The sequence below is a fragment of the Lacerta agilis genome, chromosome 1, assembly GCF_009819535.1.
Source record: "Lacerta agilis isolate rLacAgi1 chromosome 1, rLacAgi1.pri, whole genome shotgun sequence".
Taxonomy (NCBI): domain Eukaryota; kingdom Metazoa; phylum Chordata; class Lepidosauria; order Squamata; family Lacertidae; genus Lacerta; species Lacerta agilis.
In genome coordinates this window covers 12,062,259-12,079,020 of record NC_046312.1, presented here as the reverse complement: position 1 = coordinate 12,079,020, position 16,762 = coordinate 12,062,259, and the positions used below count along the sequence as shown (strand labels likewise).

The 16,762-nt window shown below is 44.8% G+C and overlaps 1 protein-coding gene across 1 annotated transcript; it reads right to left on the bottom strand.

Annotated features, from left to right (window-relative positions):
* Window positions 1-5,671: 5,671 nt before the first annotated feature.
* TMEM179 (transmembrane protein 179) lies at window positions 5,672-16,443 on the bottom strand. The gene is made up of 4 exons (XM_033138666.1): window positions 16,020-16,443; window positions 10,411-10,548; window positions 6,738-6,816; window positions 5,672-5,894 (listed from the first exon to the last, which is right to left on the bottom strand). The coding sequence occupies exons 1-4, from the start codon at window positions 16,319-16,321 to the stop codon at window positions 5,715-5,717; spliced, it is 699 nt and encodes a 232-aa protein (XP_032994557.1). The 5' UTR covers window positions 16,322-16,443; the 3' UTR covers window positions 5,672-5,714.
* Between the last annotated feature and the right edge of the window lie 319 nt (window positions 16,444-16,762).

Below are 16,762 nucleotides of genomic sequence, written 5' to 3'. Positions count from 1 at the left end.
TAGTGGTTAAGAGCGGTAGACTCGTAATCTGGGGAACCGGGTTCACGTCTCCGCTCCTCCACATGCAGCTGCTGGGTGACCTTGGGCTAGTCACACTTCTCTGAAGTCTCTCAGCCCCACTCACCTCACAGAGTGTTTGTTGTCGGGGAGGAAGGGAAAGGAGAATGTTAGCCGCTTTGAGACTCCTTTGGGTAGTGATAAAGCGGGATATCAAATCCAAACTCTTCTTCTTCTTCATATGTCTTGTGCTAAAAAATGTAATTATTCTGATTGTGTTTAAATAAAACACCAAAACGCATTAAATTTTCAGACAATTTATTTTTATATGGCACCAGATCAGAAGCCCAATACGCTCTCCAGAAGGGGGTGGGGGTGGGCAAACAATTGATATAAAACAATAATTTCCTGATTCTGGCAACTCTGTCCCCACCAAAGACAACGGAATCTCAATCGTTGGTTGAAACAAGGAGAATGGGCCTTGCAATCTCAGATTTGCTTGATGTATACAAATTATTACAGCAGAAGGTCATCAATGGTGATTTGGGGTACATCTTAAAAAAAAAACCCTACTCCCTGTTCAGTTTTGTATAAAACAAGCAGCACTTTGCATTTCCAAGCTCAACGGTTTCCCTGCACTTTGCATGCAATCCATGCCCAACTAGACAGCAAAAAAAGACAATGCAGATTGTGAGTGCATAACAAGCTCTGAAATGAACGCAACCTATTCCAGTCCCAATTTCTTAAATATTTTGAATTTGACTGTTATGCATTGTGCAATAGTAAATTTGTTCAGAAGGTCAGGTTCTAAATCTTAGGGCATAAAAGTTGGTGGATGTGATACATACACACAACTGCATTTTGAGCCCCTCTCCCAGAAGGTGACTTAGAGATCTTTCTTAAAACCACTTGTGGACCACCTGACATTATGCCTAGTTTGATGCTTTGCTCCTGAATCCAGAAGAAGTTCAAGTTTGGGCTAGGGAATGCACACACACACACAAACACACATATCACAGGGCATCGATTCAAAAACAGAAGCATTCATCCCCTCCTTTATGTACACAAATATACAATAAATGTCAGAGTTCAAACATCTATCAGTAGAAAGTTATCATTAAATGTACACTGAATTTGCTTTTTTTTACTACTGGGCATTGCAGGAAAGGAAGGTTGAGCCGAGTGGTAGGGAATGTGTTATGGATGCAAAAGATCCAGGGTTCCATCTGTTGGCTCCTCTGCAGCATCTTCAACTCCACAGAACATTAAATTGTGGAGCTGGGCTGAAGGAAAGAAATCTGAAAATCTCAGGTTGCGTTTCTGCTTTAAAGCTACATTTCGAAACTCTCACACTTGACATCAAAATGTAAACACTGACAAGCAAAGGTTTTTGCTTTCTCGCTGAAAATGTCAAAAACGTGGTGGCTGCATGATTGCAGATAGAAGGTGACATCTTCCACACCCTTAAAATTGCCTTGATGGGTGGCCCTCTTTTCTGAGTTTTTGAGAGTTCTACTCAGGCAGTATAGGGTGCATAGGTAAGGTTGCCATATGCTGAAGAGCAAAAAAGAGGACACATTTCATAGAATCATAGAATCACAGAGTTGGAAGAGACCACAAGGGCCATCCAGTCCAACCCCCTGCCAAGCAGGAAACACCAAGAAAGCATTCTTGTCAGATGGCTGTCAAGCCTCCACTTAAAGACCTCCAAAGAAGGAGACTCCACCACATTCCTTGGCAGCAAATTCCACTGTCCAACAGCTCTTACTGCCAGGAAGTTCTTCCTAATGTTTAGGTGGAATCTTCTTTCTTGTAGTTTGAATCCATTGCACTGTGTCCGCTTCTCTGGAGCAGCAGAAAACAACCTTTCTCCCTCCTCTATATGACATCCTTTTATATATTTGAACATGGCTATCATGTCACCCCTTAACCTTCTCTTCTCCAGGCTAAACATACCCAGCTCCCTAAGCCGTTCCTCATAAGGCATCGTTTCCAGGCCTTTGACCATTTTGGTTGCCCTCCTCTGGACACGTTCCAGCTTGTCAGTATCCTTCTTGAACTGTGGTGCCCAGAACTGGACACAATATTCCAGGTGAGGTCTGACCAGAGCAGAATACAGTGGTACTATTACTTCCCTTGATCTAGATGCTATACTCCTATTGATGCAGCCCAGAATTGCATTGGCTTTTTTAGCTGCTGCATCACACTGTTGACTCATGTCAAGTTTGTGGTCTACCAAGACTCCTAGATCCTTTTCATATGTACTGCTCTCAAGGTGGCTGGGGTGGGGTGGGGAAGGAGGTGTGGGAGAGAAGATGCTGACTCCCAACCCAACCCCACTTACCCATAAGAGCAGACGACAGCAACAGCCAAAGTATCTAGCTCTGGTTAGTGATAAACCTCCTCGGGTTTGCCTGATCTTGAAATCAAATCCTGAATCCAATCCTAATCCCATAATTCCGAAGTGCAACTTCCATCTCCAGTAGTTTGCTAAAAGAGGGAGAGTGCCCCAATTCAACCACAAACAGCCTGCTTGTTTTGTTATGCACGCAGATAACTGTACTTTGTAACTTAGAATAATTCCACATACTGTATGGAGGCAACGTTAGAGAGGAACAATGCTACATTAGAATATGTCATTAAGTTTCTACTTGTATATATGAAGAAGCAAGAATTATATATCAATCGCTTTACAAGGCAAGCTGTTATACCTATAGCCCATTTCACTACATTTTACTAAGCAATAATAATATATTTTGCATGCCAACCTCGAAGCTAAGCAAAAGTGCCCTCCGTAATCCCCTGGGAAGATCTACGGAGAGCAGCTAATATAATGCAATGAGTTTCACCTCCCACCCCATTTCAAATACACATCTTTATCATAATCTAGACAAGTGTCTAACAAGCCATGCTGCTCCGTATCTTCTCAACTGAATCCAGGAGCAGATTTTTTTTTTAATGGAACTGAAACAAATTTAAAAGCAAAACTCCGATCTGCAGGTTTTTCAGCTTGGCTGCTGTTTGCAACAAATTAAATTTGGTAAAATGATGCTTCAGATTTTAAAAAAAAATCTTTTTAAAGTGTTGATTCAAGGTTGTTTTTTTTTGAGGGGGAGCACCTCAAACTTTGCATAAATACTCATGGTTTTTAACCCCTTGGTTTTCAACATTTTGGAATCAGGAACTCCAATCTGGAATTCTTTCATTCATTCATGAATGAATGAATGTGCAACTTTGCTTCAGTAAATGTGTTCATGTGGCACTTATGTACCTATTTCACACAGGGCAATATCCATGAAAGTACCAGTATCTGGTTTTGCTGTAAGCAATACTCATTGCTGCAAGCTTTCGAGTTTCTTTTCAAACATATCATTTTGTAAATAAATCAGTAAGATGGCGCTGATACTTAGAAAAAACTTGGGTTTCTGTAGCTGGTAATACACTTTGAAATCATCACCACATCTGTTCCCAGGGCCTACATTATTTGCATATGACCTAATGCAGCACACTTTCAACACAGGACCACAATGGTCACATCTAAACAGCTGACTGATAAATCCTGAAGAAGTGTGCATGCACACGAAAGCTCATACCAGGAACAAACTCAGTTGGTCTCTTAGGTGCTACCAGAAAGAATTTTCGATTTTGTTTTGACTATGGCAGACCAACACGGCTACCCACCTGTAACTGATAAATCCTGTGCATCATGGCTGAATTTACAAAAACCCTCCCTTCCCCAGTAACTGTCAATGTATGAAAGTTCTGTGATTTGACCCACAGATGTCAGACGCAGGGTAGATAGAACATAGGGTTTTTAAGTCTTCTAGGCAAAGCTCATACACAACCCCTCTACATTTGAATGGAGCTTGTTCCAGGGATGCAATAAGTCCTGCTTGGGTGTTAATGCTCCTGTGTTTATCAACAGGGGAGTGATAACAAGTAACTCTGCCCACTAGTCCTTGTGCAAAGGGTGTGACAGCCTGTAATGACAGTTACAGGTAGGTAGCTGTGTTGGTCTGCCATAGTCAAAACAAAATAAAATATAAAATATAAATTCCTTCCAGTAGCACCTTAGAGACCAACTAAGTTTGTTCTTGGTATGAGCTTTCGTGTGCATGCACACTTCTTCAGATACACTGAAACAGTGAGAGAGTGGAGAGGGGTATTACTCAGAGAGAGTGGGGAGGAGTATTACTTCTGAGTAATACCCCTCCCCACTCTCTCACTATATATAAGGGTCTGGTGACTTCTGTTTCAATGTATCTGAAGTGTGCATGCACACGAAAGCTCATACCAAGAACAAACTTAGTTGGTCTCTAAGGTGCTCCTGGAAGGGGGGGAAATATTTTTTATTTTTTATTTTGTTTTAGCCTGTAATGAGTTTCTTCGCCTTCAGCTGCATGCAAGAAGGCTTCCATTGTAAACCAGAACTCTGCGCAATCAGGGCATTTGGATTTCAAGGAAGCTTTTGCATGTACAGTCACACCTTGGTTCTCGAACGCCTTGGTACTCGTAGGTTTTGGCTCCAAACATCGCAAGCCCGGAAGTGAGTGTTCCGGTTTGCAAACATTTTTTGGAAGTCGAACGTCTGACATAGCTTCCGTGGCTTGCGAGTGAGTGCAGGAAGCTCCCGCAGCCAATCGGAAGCTGCGCCTTGGTTTTCAAATGTTTTCGGAAGCTGAACGGACTTCCAGAATGGATTACGTTTGAGAACCAAGCTACCACTGTACTGCAGTATGTACAAAGACTCAGTTGCACTCTTCATTCAAGGGCACATGGCTGAGCTACTTGGCACACACAACAAGGGAGCATCGATGCCTAAGGCTTATTAGTGGAGTCTACCAAAAGGTAGCACTGGTGGTCACACCTAGAGATAATGTCTGAGTCACAAGACAATTCTTTAGAGGTGCATTTTGAGCATGAGTTTGCAAGTGTTGCAAACTACAGACCATCCACTCACTGGATCAGAAAGAGCCGTCAGGTGGGAGAGGAGAAACTCAACAAAAAGATAACATCACACATACGATGCAGGCACTAAATACAGATTCCCCAATCCCATGAGCGCTCAGTTTGGTTAATTCTCACCCTCATTCCTCCTCTTTGAGGGGGGAGAATAACTGGGCATCCAACATAACTGGACATCAGCGTTGAGTGCCCACATCATGCATGACACTCTATTTGTGATGGAGTGGAGGAGTGTATGACTCAGGCTTATCTCATCCAACATCTGGAGAAGGATCATGACAGCCAAGAAAGAGAATCTATTTCAAAGTAGTGGCACACAGCTTGCTGTCTACGGAATGGTTCATGCGGGCATAGCCATCACATGGCAACTGCAGCATCAAAGGATGGTTTGCGTGTGTGTGAATGGGCCATCATAAACAAATCCCTAGGGATGGACTTTCAATATAACCCAGTTTTTTTCAAGCGAGTTTGTACATTTGGCTGAGATTCCTCAGGTCAGCTGATGAGAGAGAGAGAGAGTGATGGACATGCCTGTGTGAACCAGTCCTATGTGTCAATGCTAATGGGGATGCGTCTACACACACCGTCTCCTTAACGGGATCCAGATTCACTTTCCTTTCTTAAAACCAATACCATTTTCTCGAATTCCACTTAGAACTGCCAAATTATTATAATTATTTTTATTTTATTTTATTTTATTAAAGAAACAAAAAACCCCTACAACCTGCTAGATAGACTGGCTTGTCTGCCCATTAGATCATGCCACTTTTCTCCTCCTGGAAAGAAGTTCGTGATGAGGATCTTCCTAGCAAGAGCTCCTTCTCATGAATCAGGCTCTCCACAAGGTCCTCCTGCCGGTAGTTATGGTAAACTTTCAAAAAGGCCAAAATGGTAATTCCGAGCCAAGTGAGCCAGGCAGCCCAAAGGCCAAACTAGAGAGAGAGAGAGAGAGAGTAACAAGGTCAAGCAATTCCTAATACCAATTTGTTTACAGTGGTACCTTGGTTTATGAACAACTTGGATTAAGAACGCTGCAAACCTGGAAGTAGGTGTTTTGGTTTGTGAACTTTGCCTTGGAATAAGAACATGTTTCGCTTCCTGTTGAGTGCGTTCCATTTGTAAATTGAGTCCCCCGCTACTATGGGAAAGCACACCTTGGTTTAAGAACGCTTTGGTTTAAGAACGGACTTCGGAAATGGATTAAGTTCGTAAACCAAGGTACCACTGTACATGTAAGTCTGTTTATACAGGGAAGTTTTTGACTGAATTATACAGAGGTGGCCAACATGGTGCCTTCCAGGTGGTATTTGACTCCAACTCCAACCGAGAGGCAGTGTGGTGTAGTGGCTAGAGTGTTGGACCTGGATGGGCAGAATTCAAATCCCCACCTGGCCATGAAGCTCACTGGGTGACCTTTCTCTTAATACATGCATTTTTTGGAAAAAAATGGCTGGTTTCAAAGTTCAGATCTGCAAAGTTTAGATCAATGCAAATTTATCTGACCAATTTTTGCTTCTCGCGTTGCCCAAGAAAGTGCGATTTTGATGGATCCTCCTTTAAATATATACTGAATTGAATTTCTACCCCATCCTCAGAAGGGATGCTACTTTTGATTCCCAGAGAAGACAAGATGACACTGAGAACCTTTCCAGAGATCGAGCAATCAATTAATCAATCTCTTTATTACAGCCAACAATCAGTATTCCTTTCCGGAGCCGCAACTTATCAGCTCTATGGACAAACAAAGAGACTTTGGGGGAGATCACTTGACTTACCTGTGTGATGGCAAACTGGTCATAGAATGCTGAGTTTTCTAAATTCAGCTCAAGATCTATATCCTGTAATTCTTCACAGCTAGAGGGAGAAGACATTTTGGATGAGGGGGAAGGGAAGAAATGAAAATCATTTCAGCAATTCCAAATGACCTTTTCTGAGCTCCAGCTGAATCAGACCTCTAAATCCTGTCCAATAAAGCTCCGTTCCCAAGAAGCAATAGCCCTCTGCCATATATAACATCTGGGTGACAACATCTTCATTATAAAACAATCATCCTGCTATCCTTGAAACACAGATAAACTTTCATATTGCAGCCTCTGTCTCTCAGCGCAGGCCACTGAACCAGTCAGAGTTTATTGCGGTTTGATCTCAACCAGAAATAATGGAGCAAAGGCCAAAATGTCAACGTCCCTTCAAATACTTTGCCAAGTGTTCCCACTTTGATCAATTTCCTGCAGATTAAGAGAAAGAGAGAAGCTGTATGAATGTTTCATCCGTGTCTGCATTCTGAAACTAAATTGGGTCTCTAATCTGGCAGGACCTTTCCATGGAATTGTAAAAAAATAAAAATAGGGGACCAGCATGCATTTTGGCCATTGCACAATAATTGTGAAATGGGTACACAAGGGAGTTTACAGCCACAATTAGCACAACATACCAGCCTCAGCATAAGAATGTCAGAAGAGCCTTCTTGTATCAGACTGAATTGACCTCTGGCCAGTGTGGTGTAGTGGTTAGAGCTTTGACTACGACTTCGGAGAATCAGGTTCAAATTCCTGCTCAGCCATGAAGCTCATGAAATGAACCTGGGCCCATCAAGATTCTCTCAGCCTAACCTACCCCGTACCTGCTCCTTGATCTCATGAACCATCAGGCCGAATTTGGTGATGATTGGCTTCCTAATTTCAGGAACCATCGTGCAAAATTGGGTTACAGTGCAGTTTAGAAAGGTTGAGTCCACCATCTTGTCCGATGGTATCCCAACACAGAGTTCACGGACTATCCTCGATGTCAGGAAACCCCCCTCCCCACGGCTGGTAGCATCCCGGGAGAGCTTGCAGTACAGGGAACCACCCCCTTTGTTCACCAGTTCGTCATCCCCCTCCTCAGCAGGAAGCGACCATTCCTCCAATGGGGAGGGGGAGTTAGAGGCAGGAAGTCGACGCAGGGGCTGTGAAGAGATCGCAGAGCCTGAGCACCAAGGGGGAAGCGGGGAACAGGGACAGTTTCCCGCGCCCCGAGTTTGCAGACAGGAAAGACGTGGAAGGGGGAGGCGGGGGTTCAGGATCCCGCGCCTCTTTTGCTGGACCAAGAACCGGAAGGGTTCATTCCCGGACTCTGCAGAGGGATGAGATGGACGTTTGAACTTTTGCTCCACTGTAAATATCTGCACAATAAAGAACTTAGTTTTTAGAAGTGCTGCGTTCGTCTGCTTTTCTCATGAGCAACCACTGAACGTCCTTACACTCGAGTTCAACAATCATCATGCCAAACTGGAGGAGACCTTTAGACCCCATAAGCACCGTACATTTAAAAAAAAAAACACAGAGAGAGAGAAAAACTCTGCTGGTGCCCCCCAGACTTACAATGACTACTGGGGATGGGGGGGGGGAGCATGCAATGCAAATGAAGCAAAAATGTGCAGGGAAAGTTCTCCATCTTACCTAAAACCAGCATTTGAAAAGCCTTAAGCACAACCTCTTTTAGTCTGTCCCACCGACTCAACCACCCACACAGACAATCCCCACTTTGGCATCACCCCACAATGAAACTGAGTTACGAGCCTCCATTAATTACCTTTTGACATCACCAGAGAAGACTTCAGAAGAAGGGAGTGTTTGTGTGCGCATGTGTGCGGTTTTTGTTTTGTTTGTTTCAGATGCTCCAGAGCAAAGAGTTGTTCAGATAGAGTCTGCCTATGGGTGGTTTTGGGTTGGTTTGTTTACAGGTAACTTGGATTTCTACTTGGTGCTGTGAACAATTCCCCGGGATTCTGAGGTTTCAGAAGGCCTCTTCTCTTTCTTTCTCTGTCTCTCTCTGTCTCTCTTTTTCTTTCCTTCCTTTCCAGTGTTGTCAGCCATCTTGGATGCTTATCCGAATATTCTATTAGTCCAGAGATTTTTTTGTTTTTAAAAAAAACCTCCCCTTTTAACGGAATATTCGAATAACCGTTGCAGCCCTAAACAGAACATTCACTAATGGCATTTTACAACATATGACAAGGTGAAACAAAGTAAATGCTTTAGCAATGCAGTTTATCTGTATCATATGACATAAAATGTCACCATTTTATCTTCTACTTTATGAGCCAGTGGATTTTTTTTTATTTAAAAAAAACAACACATGAAGGGAAAGAAATTTAGCCTCTCAATAAATAAATAAAAATTCTAGTACCAAACACGCAGAGTGGTTCAATACACTGGATAATTTCTCAATTGTACAATATTGCTGGCCTTTAATACTCTACAACAGTAATAAATTTAAATTGCAGCCTGGAAGCATTTTAGATGCAGATTCCTAGTTGCTTCTGAAAATCAACCCCCACCCCCCATCCCTTGCCAAGCTAATTCAGTTGTGTAAAGGAACAACAGCGTTTTCCCCACCCAGCCATGTTAATGTGGATTACTGCCCTTCATTATGAAACAAATTATGTCCCATTTTTCATTTATCCAGAATAGGATAGGTGCGTATATTTCAGATTTTTAGATAGGCTAGTACTAGCTCAGGGGCAAAGAAGCTTTCTTCATTCTGGGGGCGACGTGCCATTCTGGGCAACCTGCTGGGAGTCATGGATCTGTGATGGGCGGGGCCAGAGGGAAAAGTGGGTGGAGTAACAAGCGTGAAATTCACCTTCATAGGCTACTTTATAAACACACGCAAGTGTCCCTCCCTAACCTCCACCATCCCTCTCTATCCTCCAGCAAAAAGCCCTATTGGGGTTCAACAGCACATTCCAGCCAGGCGAAACCACTCAAGGAGAGTGGAGAGAAGGGCTGGGTGAGGGCTGTGACCTGGAGATGGGGGGGACATGGCTATGGAGTGGTGTGGTCTGAGGACAGTTCCAAGGGCCACATATAGTAGAGAAGCCTAGGGGAAACATTGGGTCGCCTTGCCTGAGGTTCCCCATCCCTAAATTAGCTTAACTCTTTCAGGATGCACATCACGTCCTGGATTTTGAGGGACAAGGAATATAATTGTAGTAATCAAATGCTCTGCACATCCAAATTTTCACTTCCCGTGTGGTACAGAAGTGCTTAACCATTCTCCCTTCTCCTCCTTCCATATCTTGCTTTGTTTGACGAAGGGTGCTGCAGTTTCAAGGTCCAAACTGCCAAATTCAATACACGACTGACCTCCAGTAGTCTACTTTTTTTTTTTAATCAAATCAGAGAAAAGGGGAGAGTTAGCTTCTCCCATTGCAATGCTGCTAAATAATTCTTAAAGGCACTGGATCTCTGTCCCGTGTTGCATCTGACAGCGTAAGCCAAAGAAGGGGCAATTTCTTCTTCCGTTGGCCTCGCTGTATCTACCCATCGTACTGTTAGGAGATTATTTCCAGCTCACACCTCTTTTTGCCTGTTTCCCTTGCTTCCATAGCTGCCCTTTGCTTATTGCCTCCCATCTACCTGCCTGCATGCATCAATGGAAAGGACTCTCCCCTGCCACACTCACCTGTTGGGCATGCTTCCTTTTTCGGTGATGGCGTCGCACCACATGTTAAAGCCAACGCTTACGATCGTGCTGGCGATGAAGATGACGAACACCACAAAAGCGCTGACGAGCAGATTCAGGAAGGCGTAAAAGAAAGAGCTGCGAGAGGAAAGTGGGAGGTGGGGGGGGGAGAGAAGAAAGGGGAATCATAAAAGGATGTCATATAGAGGAGGGAGAAAGGTTGTTTTCTGCTGCTCCAGAGAAGCGGACACGGAGCAATGGATTCAAACTACAAGAAAGAAGATTCCACCTAAACATTAGGAAGAACTTCCTGACAGTGAGAGCTGTTCGGCAGTGGAATTTGCTACCAAGGAGTGTAGTGGAGTCTCCTTCTTTGGAGGTCTTTAAGCAGAGGCTTGACAGCCATCTGTCAGGAATGCTTTGGTGGTGTTTCCTGCTTGGCAGGGGGTTGGACTAGATGGCCCTTGTTGTCTCTTCCAACTCTATGATTCTATGAACTTGTAAGCAACGTTAGGACCAATGCAGCTTCCTGTTATCTCACAGTGGCTGACCAGGTGCTTCTGGGAAGCTAACAAGCAAGTCCTGAGTGCAACAGCATTCGCCCCACTAGGGATTTCCAGCTACTGCTATTCAGAAACATTACTGCCTACATTACTGTGTGTATCTGAAGAAGTGTGCATGCACACGAAAACTCATACCAAGAACAAACTCAGTTGGTCTCTAAGGTGCTACTGGAAAGAATTTCCTATTTTATTTTGCCTACCACTGTGGAGGGAGAACATATGCGTCATGGCCAGTAGACATCAACCGCCCTCTCATCCATGAATTATTGCAATCCTCTTTTAAAGCAATCTAGGTCGGTGGCCATCGCTGGCTCCTGCGGCAGGGAGTTCCATAGTTCATGCACTTTCTTTTACCTATCCTAACTCTTCCAGCATTCAGCTTCATTTGATGTCTGCAAGTTCTAGTGCTATGAGAGAGGGAGAATTTTCCCCCCCCTCTCTATCCACCTTCTCCATGCCATGCATCATTTTACGATTTTACAAATCAATTTGTCGGATCCTCTTTCAAAGCCATCCAAACTGGTAGCCACCAGTGAGAGCCAGTGTGGTGTAGCGGTTAAGAGCGGTGGACTTGTAATCTGGTGAACCAGGTTCGATTCCCTGCTCCTCCACATGCAGCTACTGGGTTTCCTTGGTTTAGTCACACTTCTTTGAGGTATCTCAGCCCCACTCACCTCACAGAGTGTTTGTTGTGGGGGAGGAAGGGAAAGGAGAATGTTAGCCGCTTTGAGACTCCTTCGGGTAGTGAAAAGCAGGATATCAAATCCAAACTCCTCCTCCTCCTCCTCCTCCTCCTCCTTCTTCTTCTTCTTCAGTGGCTGCCTCTTGTGGGAGCGAATCCAGCAACTCTGTGTTTACAGCACCAGATCACCAGTTCAGATATGTCTGGGATGCTAAAAGTTTTCTCAGTGCCAAGGCAGCAAAATCCATGCGAGGCGCTCCTTTGCCTTTTGACAGATTGACACTGACAGATCTGGGTTTAAGAAGCGTATCCTGCAATCTCCTTCCCCACTCCTATGTATTTTTGGTGGCAGGCCTCAAACATTTGCTTTTAGCCTAGGCCACCACAACTAGGCTGAATAGGGGGTATTAGTCAAACCACACAAAGAGCACTAGATTGGGGGAGGCTAGTTTATACTTTGTCCATGCTCTGACTTGCAAACAAATCAGCACTAAATAACATGTGAGGTTTGTCAGAGTTTAGTATTTTGCAGCTGCTTTCTATTTCACAAATAAGCAGCAACTGGGGAGGGTAGACCCAGACTGTGAACACAATGTAGGAGAAGAGGAATTATACAGTACAAGTACATTCAATGCAGCTGAATTTTGGAATAATTGAGAGAGACTATTATTTATCCGTTCATTTATTAAATGCATATCCCGCCCTTCTTCCCAAAGCAGGCAAGGATGGTAAGCAACAACTTTTAAAATGTCCCACTGCAGATGCAGACTGGGAGAGACCTCAATTTAAAAAGTCTGCTGACCAGGTGGCAAAAGGACAACAGAGACTGCACCTGTCTGATATGCATGGGGAAAGTATTCCCAAGGGCAGGGGCCATACCACTAAAAGCTTGATTCCTAGTTTGTGTGGGATGGATCACCTGATAAGGTGGTCTCTGCAGAAGGCCCTCACCTGCAGAGCAGTCATCAAATTGGTCATAGAAGGGGTGAGACAATCTTTCAGGTATCCATCCCTCAAGCTGTATACAACTATATGCACCCAAACCAGCACCTTGAACTTAGCCCAGTAACCCTAACCCTATCACACACCCCACTCAGCCTGCTCTTTGCCAGGCAAAACAACAACAACAACAACAACAACACCCAGTTTCTTCAACCTAGATAGCCAGTCAAAACAAAATAAAATAAAAAATTCCTTCCAGTAGCACCTTAGAGACCAACTACGTTTGTTCTTGGTATGAGGCTTTCATGTGCATGCACACTTCGTCAGATACACAGAACAAACTTAGTTGGTCTCTAAGGTGCTACTGGAAGGAATTTTTTATTTTATTTTTTTGTTTTGACTATGGCAGACCAACACAGCTACCTACCTGCAACTAGATAGCCAGTCATATGGAAAACGAATCCTATTATGAAAGTTTGGAGGACAGCTGTCAACTTTTCCCTTTTTTAAGGGAACTTCCCTTATTCCAAATAGGATTCCTTGCAAGAAAAAGGAAAAGTTGACAGCTATGGTTTGGAGAAGCTGGGAATGTTTTGCAGATGTTCTACCTTCCCCCACCTTTCTTCAGATGGTGGCTAGACTTGGAGCAAGGCCCCTTGAGACTGGTCTTAAAATCTAAACAGCTTCATGCCGTAGCAAGTGGTCCTTTATGTATCCAGGTCCTTTATGTATCCAGCTTTCTAGTTTAAATACTTAGATATGTGCCCGGAATATTACAAGCTGGATGCCTGCCATCATAATCACCACCAGTTTATTTGTAAACCACTTTTCTGCAAAGCGTGACTCACAGCATATCAAACTAAGTGCAATAAATGTAACAATCCAAAAAAACATACTAAGAAACTATTAAGAATTATCATAAGCTCACTTATGTAAAGCAATACAAGTAAACCAACCTAATTTAGGAGCTTCAACCCAAAGAGGACAGAGAATAATGTATAACGCAGAATAAAATGGCAGCAAATCAAACTGCAGGCAAGAAATCAGTAATCCAAAACTACGTTCCACAGAAGCTCACCATAATTTGGCAACCACACCTTTCCGTTCTTGACAGCCTTCCCTCTGATCTACTAGTTAGACACCCATGGACAAAATCATCCACCAGGCCTCTTTGTGAGTTTAAGACAAGGCTTGTGGGCAACCTGATGTTCTCAGACTACAAAGCCTATCATCACTGAAAATTGCCCATGGCAGCTGGAGCTGATGAGAGCCAGAGTTCAGCAATGTCAGGAAGGCAGCCGGTTCACCATATCTAGTTGGAAAGCTTCATCATCATCCACCCCCTGCCCATTCTATCAGCCTTGACCAGTTCATGTTACGCAGGTGAACACATGGACAGGCAAAGGCCTCTTCATAGCTTGTGGTACTTTGAGCTAAATTGCAGCACCCCAGAGAGATCTCGAAAGCCAACTGCATGCAGTGTACAAAACATTACCAGTGCTGCAGGCACACATCACCATGGAGATCAATGGTACATTCTATTATAAGCCTGTGGCTTGGATCACTTGCCCAAAGCCTCTGGAACTGTCTGCTCCACAGACACTGTTACAGAACATGTTGCCTGCTTTTTATCTTCTGGTTGCCATTTTGCTCGGGACTAACTGGGGATGGGAGGGATCTTGACCTTAAGAAAATAGAAAATTGCCTAATGGAGATGGGGCTCTTAGGTCCTCCTGGTTGCTTGCAAACATTTGGAGAGAAAAGATCTCACCATAAATAATCTATTTAATATTATTATTATACATGTATATCCCACCTTTTCTCCAAAGACCAGGGTTCAAATCGCCTCCCCCTTTCCATTTTATCTTCACATTTTATCCTGTGAGGTAGGTTAGGCTGAGATGCAGTGACTGCCCCAAAGTCATCAAGTGGCCTTCAGAGCTGAGTGGGGATTTGAACCCTGCTCTCCCAAGTCCTAGTCCATCTCTCTAACCACTACTCCATACCGGCTCTCAGCAATAATAGCTAGCTCTCCCACTTTTCCAAAAGAAACATATAAATGGAATATCTCAGAGATAGCTAATTTGGTGACCCCCCCCCCCCCCAAGTGGTAAGAGTCCAGCTCTCACCAGTCCCAGCCAATATGGCTGACAGTCAGGGATGATGGGAGCTGTAGCCCCAAAAATTCGGAAGCCACCATGTTGGGTACCACTCACAGAGCCAGTTGTGGTACTGAGACCATTAAAAAAAGAATCAAAATTGGCTTGGGGGGCCCAGAGGGGGTGGGTGAGCCAGGAGAAGTTGGGATTCACTCAATGTAGCAGAAAACTTTTGGAGGACCATAGTTTTGGGATGAGAAGCACCATAAACAGAAGCAGCTGCTGTCACCCACAATATCAGCATCGGTTGTGTACGTGTTTGCTTGTTGTTGTTTGAATGTTATTACTCTTATTTTGTAACGATATGTAGCATAAACCATTATAAATCAAACATCCTTGCAATAAGAAGAAAACAGATGAAATTTTTAAAAAGAAGAGGGAGGGGGATAAAATGGGAAATGAAATTACAGATGGGGGGGGACAGCATAACAAAACTCTGTAATACCTTGATTAAATTAAAAGGGAAAATGTCATTTATGTTGTCATTCCAGAAATGTAAAAATGCCCACCTCTCAATAAATTTGTTCTCTTCTATTATTAAGCATTGTGTTTCTCTCATATATAAGCTTTAGCATTAAGATAGTTTCCCCTAACCAAACAGTTATGGTAGGGGGATGTATCCCCATTTTTTGTGCAATTTTGCTGTGGTCAGCAGGGTAGCAATCAGCTGTAAATGAGTATTAATGGTTTCAGGATAGAGTATCAATAGGGGAGCTCTTTTATGGTATCTTGGGAAATCGCAGCCTGTACATATTCACATAATATTCAGTAGGTCTGTCCAGAAAGGTATTCATTTTCCGCAACTCCAAAAGGTAAGCATTAAATCCGCCTTTAGCGTGTGAGTGTTTTAAATGGTCATTGTGTGTGTGTGTGTGTGTGTGTGTGTGTGCAGTCAAACCCCCTATGCACCCTTCCCCAACGACAGCCAAAACCAGAGCGTAAGAAGGAGAGCCCTGCAGGATCAGGCCAAAGGCCCATCTAATCCAGCATCCTGTCCTCACAGGGGCCGACCAGTGGGGCTTTATTTCAGAACAGGCAAGCGTAGGAGGTAACCGGGCTGAATAGCGACCCCAGCTCATCCTGCTGCAAGCCCAGAGGAATGCGCACGGAGCCTTTTTGCCTGGAGTCTGGCGCGCAAGGCATCTATCTGGTGGGCGACGGGGAGCCTCCGTTTCCAGGGGAGGGGGAGGACCCCTCCCTCTCTTTTAAGCCAGCTCCCTCCCTTCCCCTTCTCTCCCCTCCCTCCTCCCGGCCGCCACTTACTCCTCGTGGCCTTTGCAGAGGAAGAAGAGCGTCCTCCAGGCCTGCACTGCGGCGAGCAGCAGCGAGAGGAGGCCGGCGAAGAGGCTGAATCGGCAGGCGGACTCGGGCCCCCACTCCTGCACGGTGAAGCGCTGCCGCTCGGCCGTCAGGTTGGCGTTGAGCCACATGCCCTCGGTGAAGAGCAGGCAGCGGCCGTGGAAGTCGTTGCTGTTCTCCGACAGCGGCACCACCACGATGAAGCTGAAGAGGAAGGCGAGGAAGTAGCAGGTGCACTGCGCGAAGAGGAAGTTGCTCAGCGCCATGGTCGCCAGCCTTTGCTGCCTGCCTGCCTGCCGCCGCCAGCCGAGGAGAGAAGAGGAGGAAGGCAGCAGCCCGAGGAGCGAGAGGAGGATGCGCAATGGCGAGCGCGCCTCCCTCCAGCGCCGCCCGCGCCGAACCAGCAAGGATGGATGGATGGCTGGCAGGCTGGCTGGCTGGCTGGGTGGATGGATGGATGGATGGATAGGTAGAGGAGCTCAAGGGCAAGACGGGGCGGGGCTCGTCGGGAAGTTTGGACCCCCCGCACCGCTTTTGTGAACACGTGGAGCTGCCTTCTTGCGTGGGTGTGCGCCTTTCAGTTTAGGTGTTAGCAAAGCAGGGAAGGGCAAGAGGGCAGGGGGTGCGCCCACACAGAATGATGCATGGTGTGGAGACAGTGGGTAGGTTTTATTTTATTTTACTTTATTTATAACCAATTATCCCAC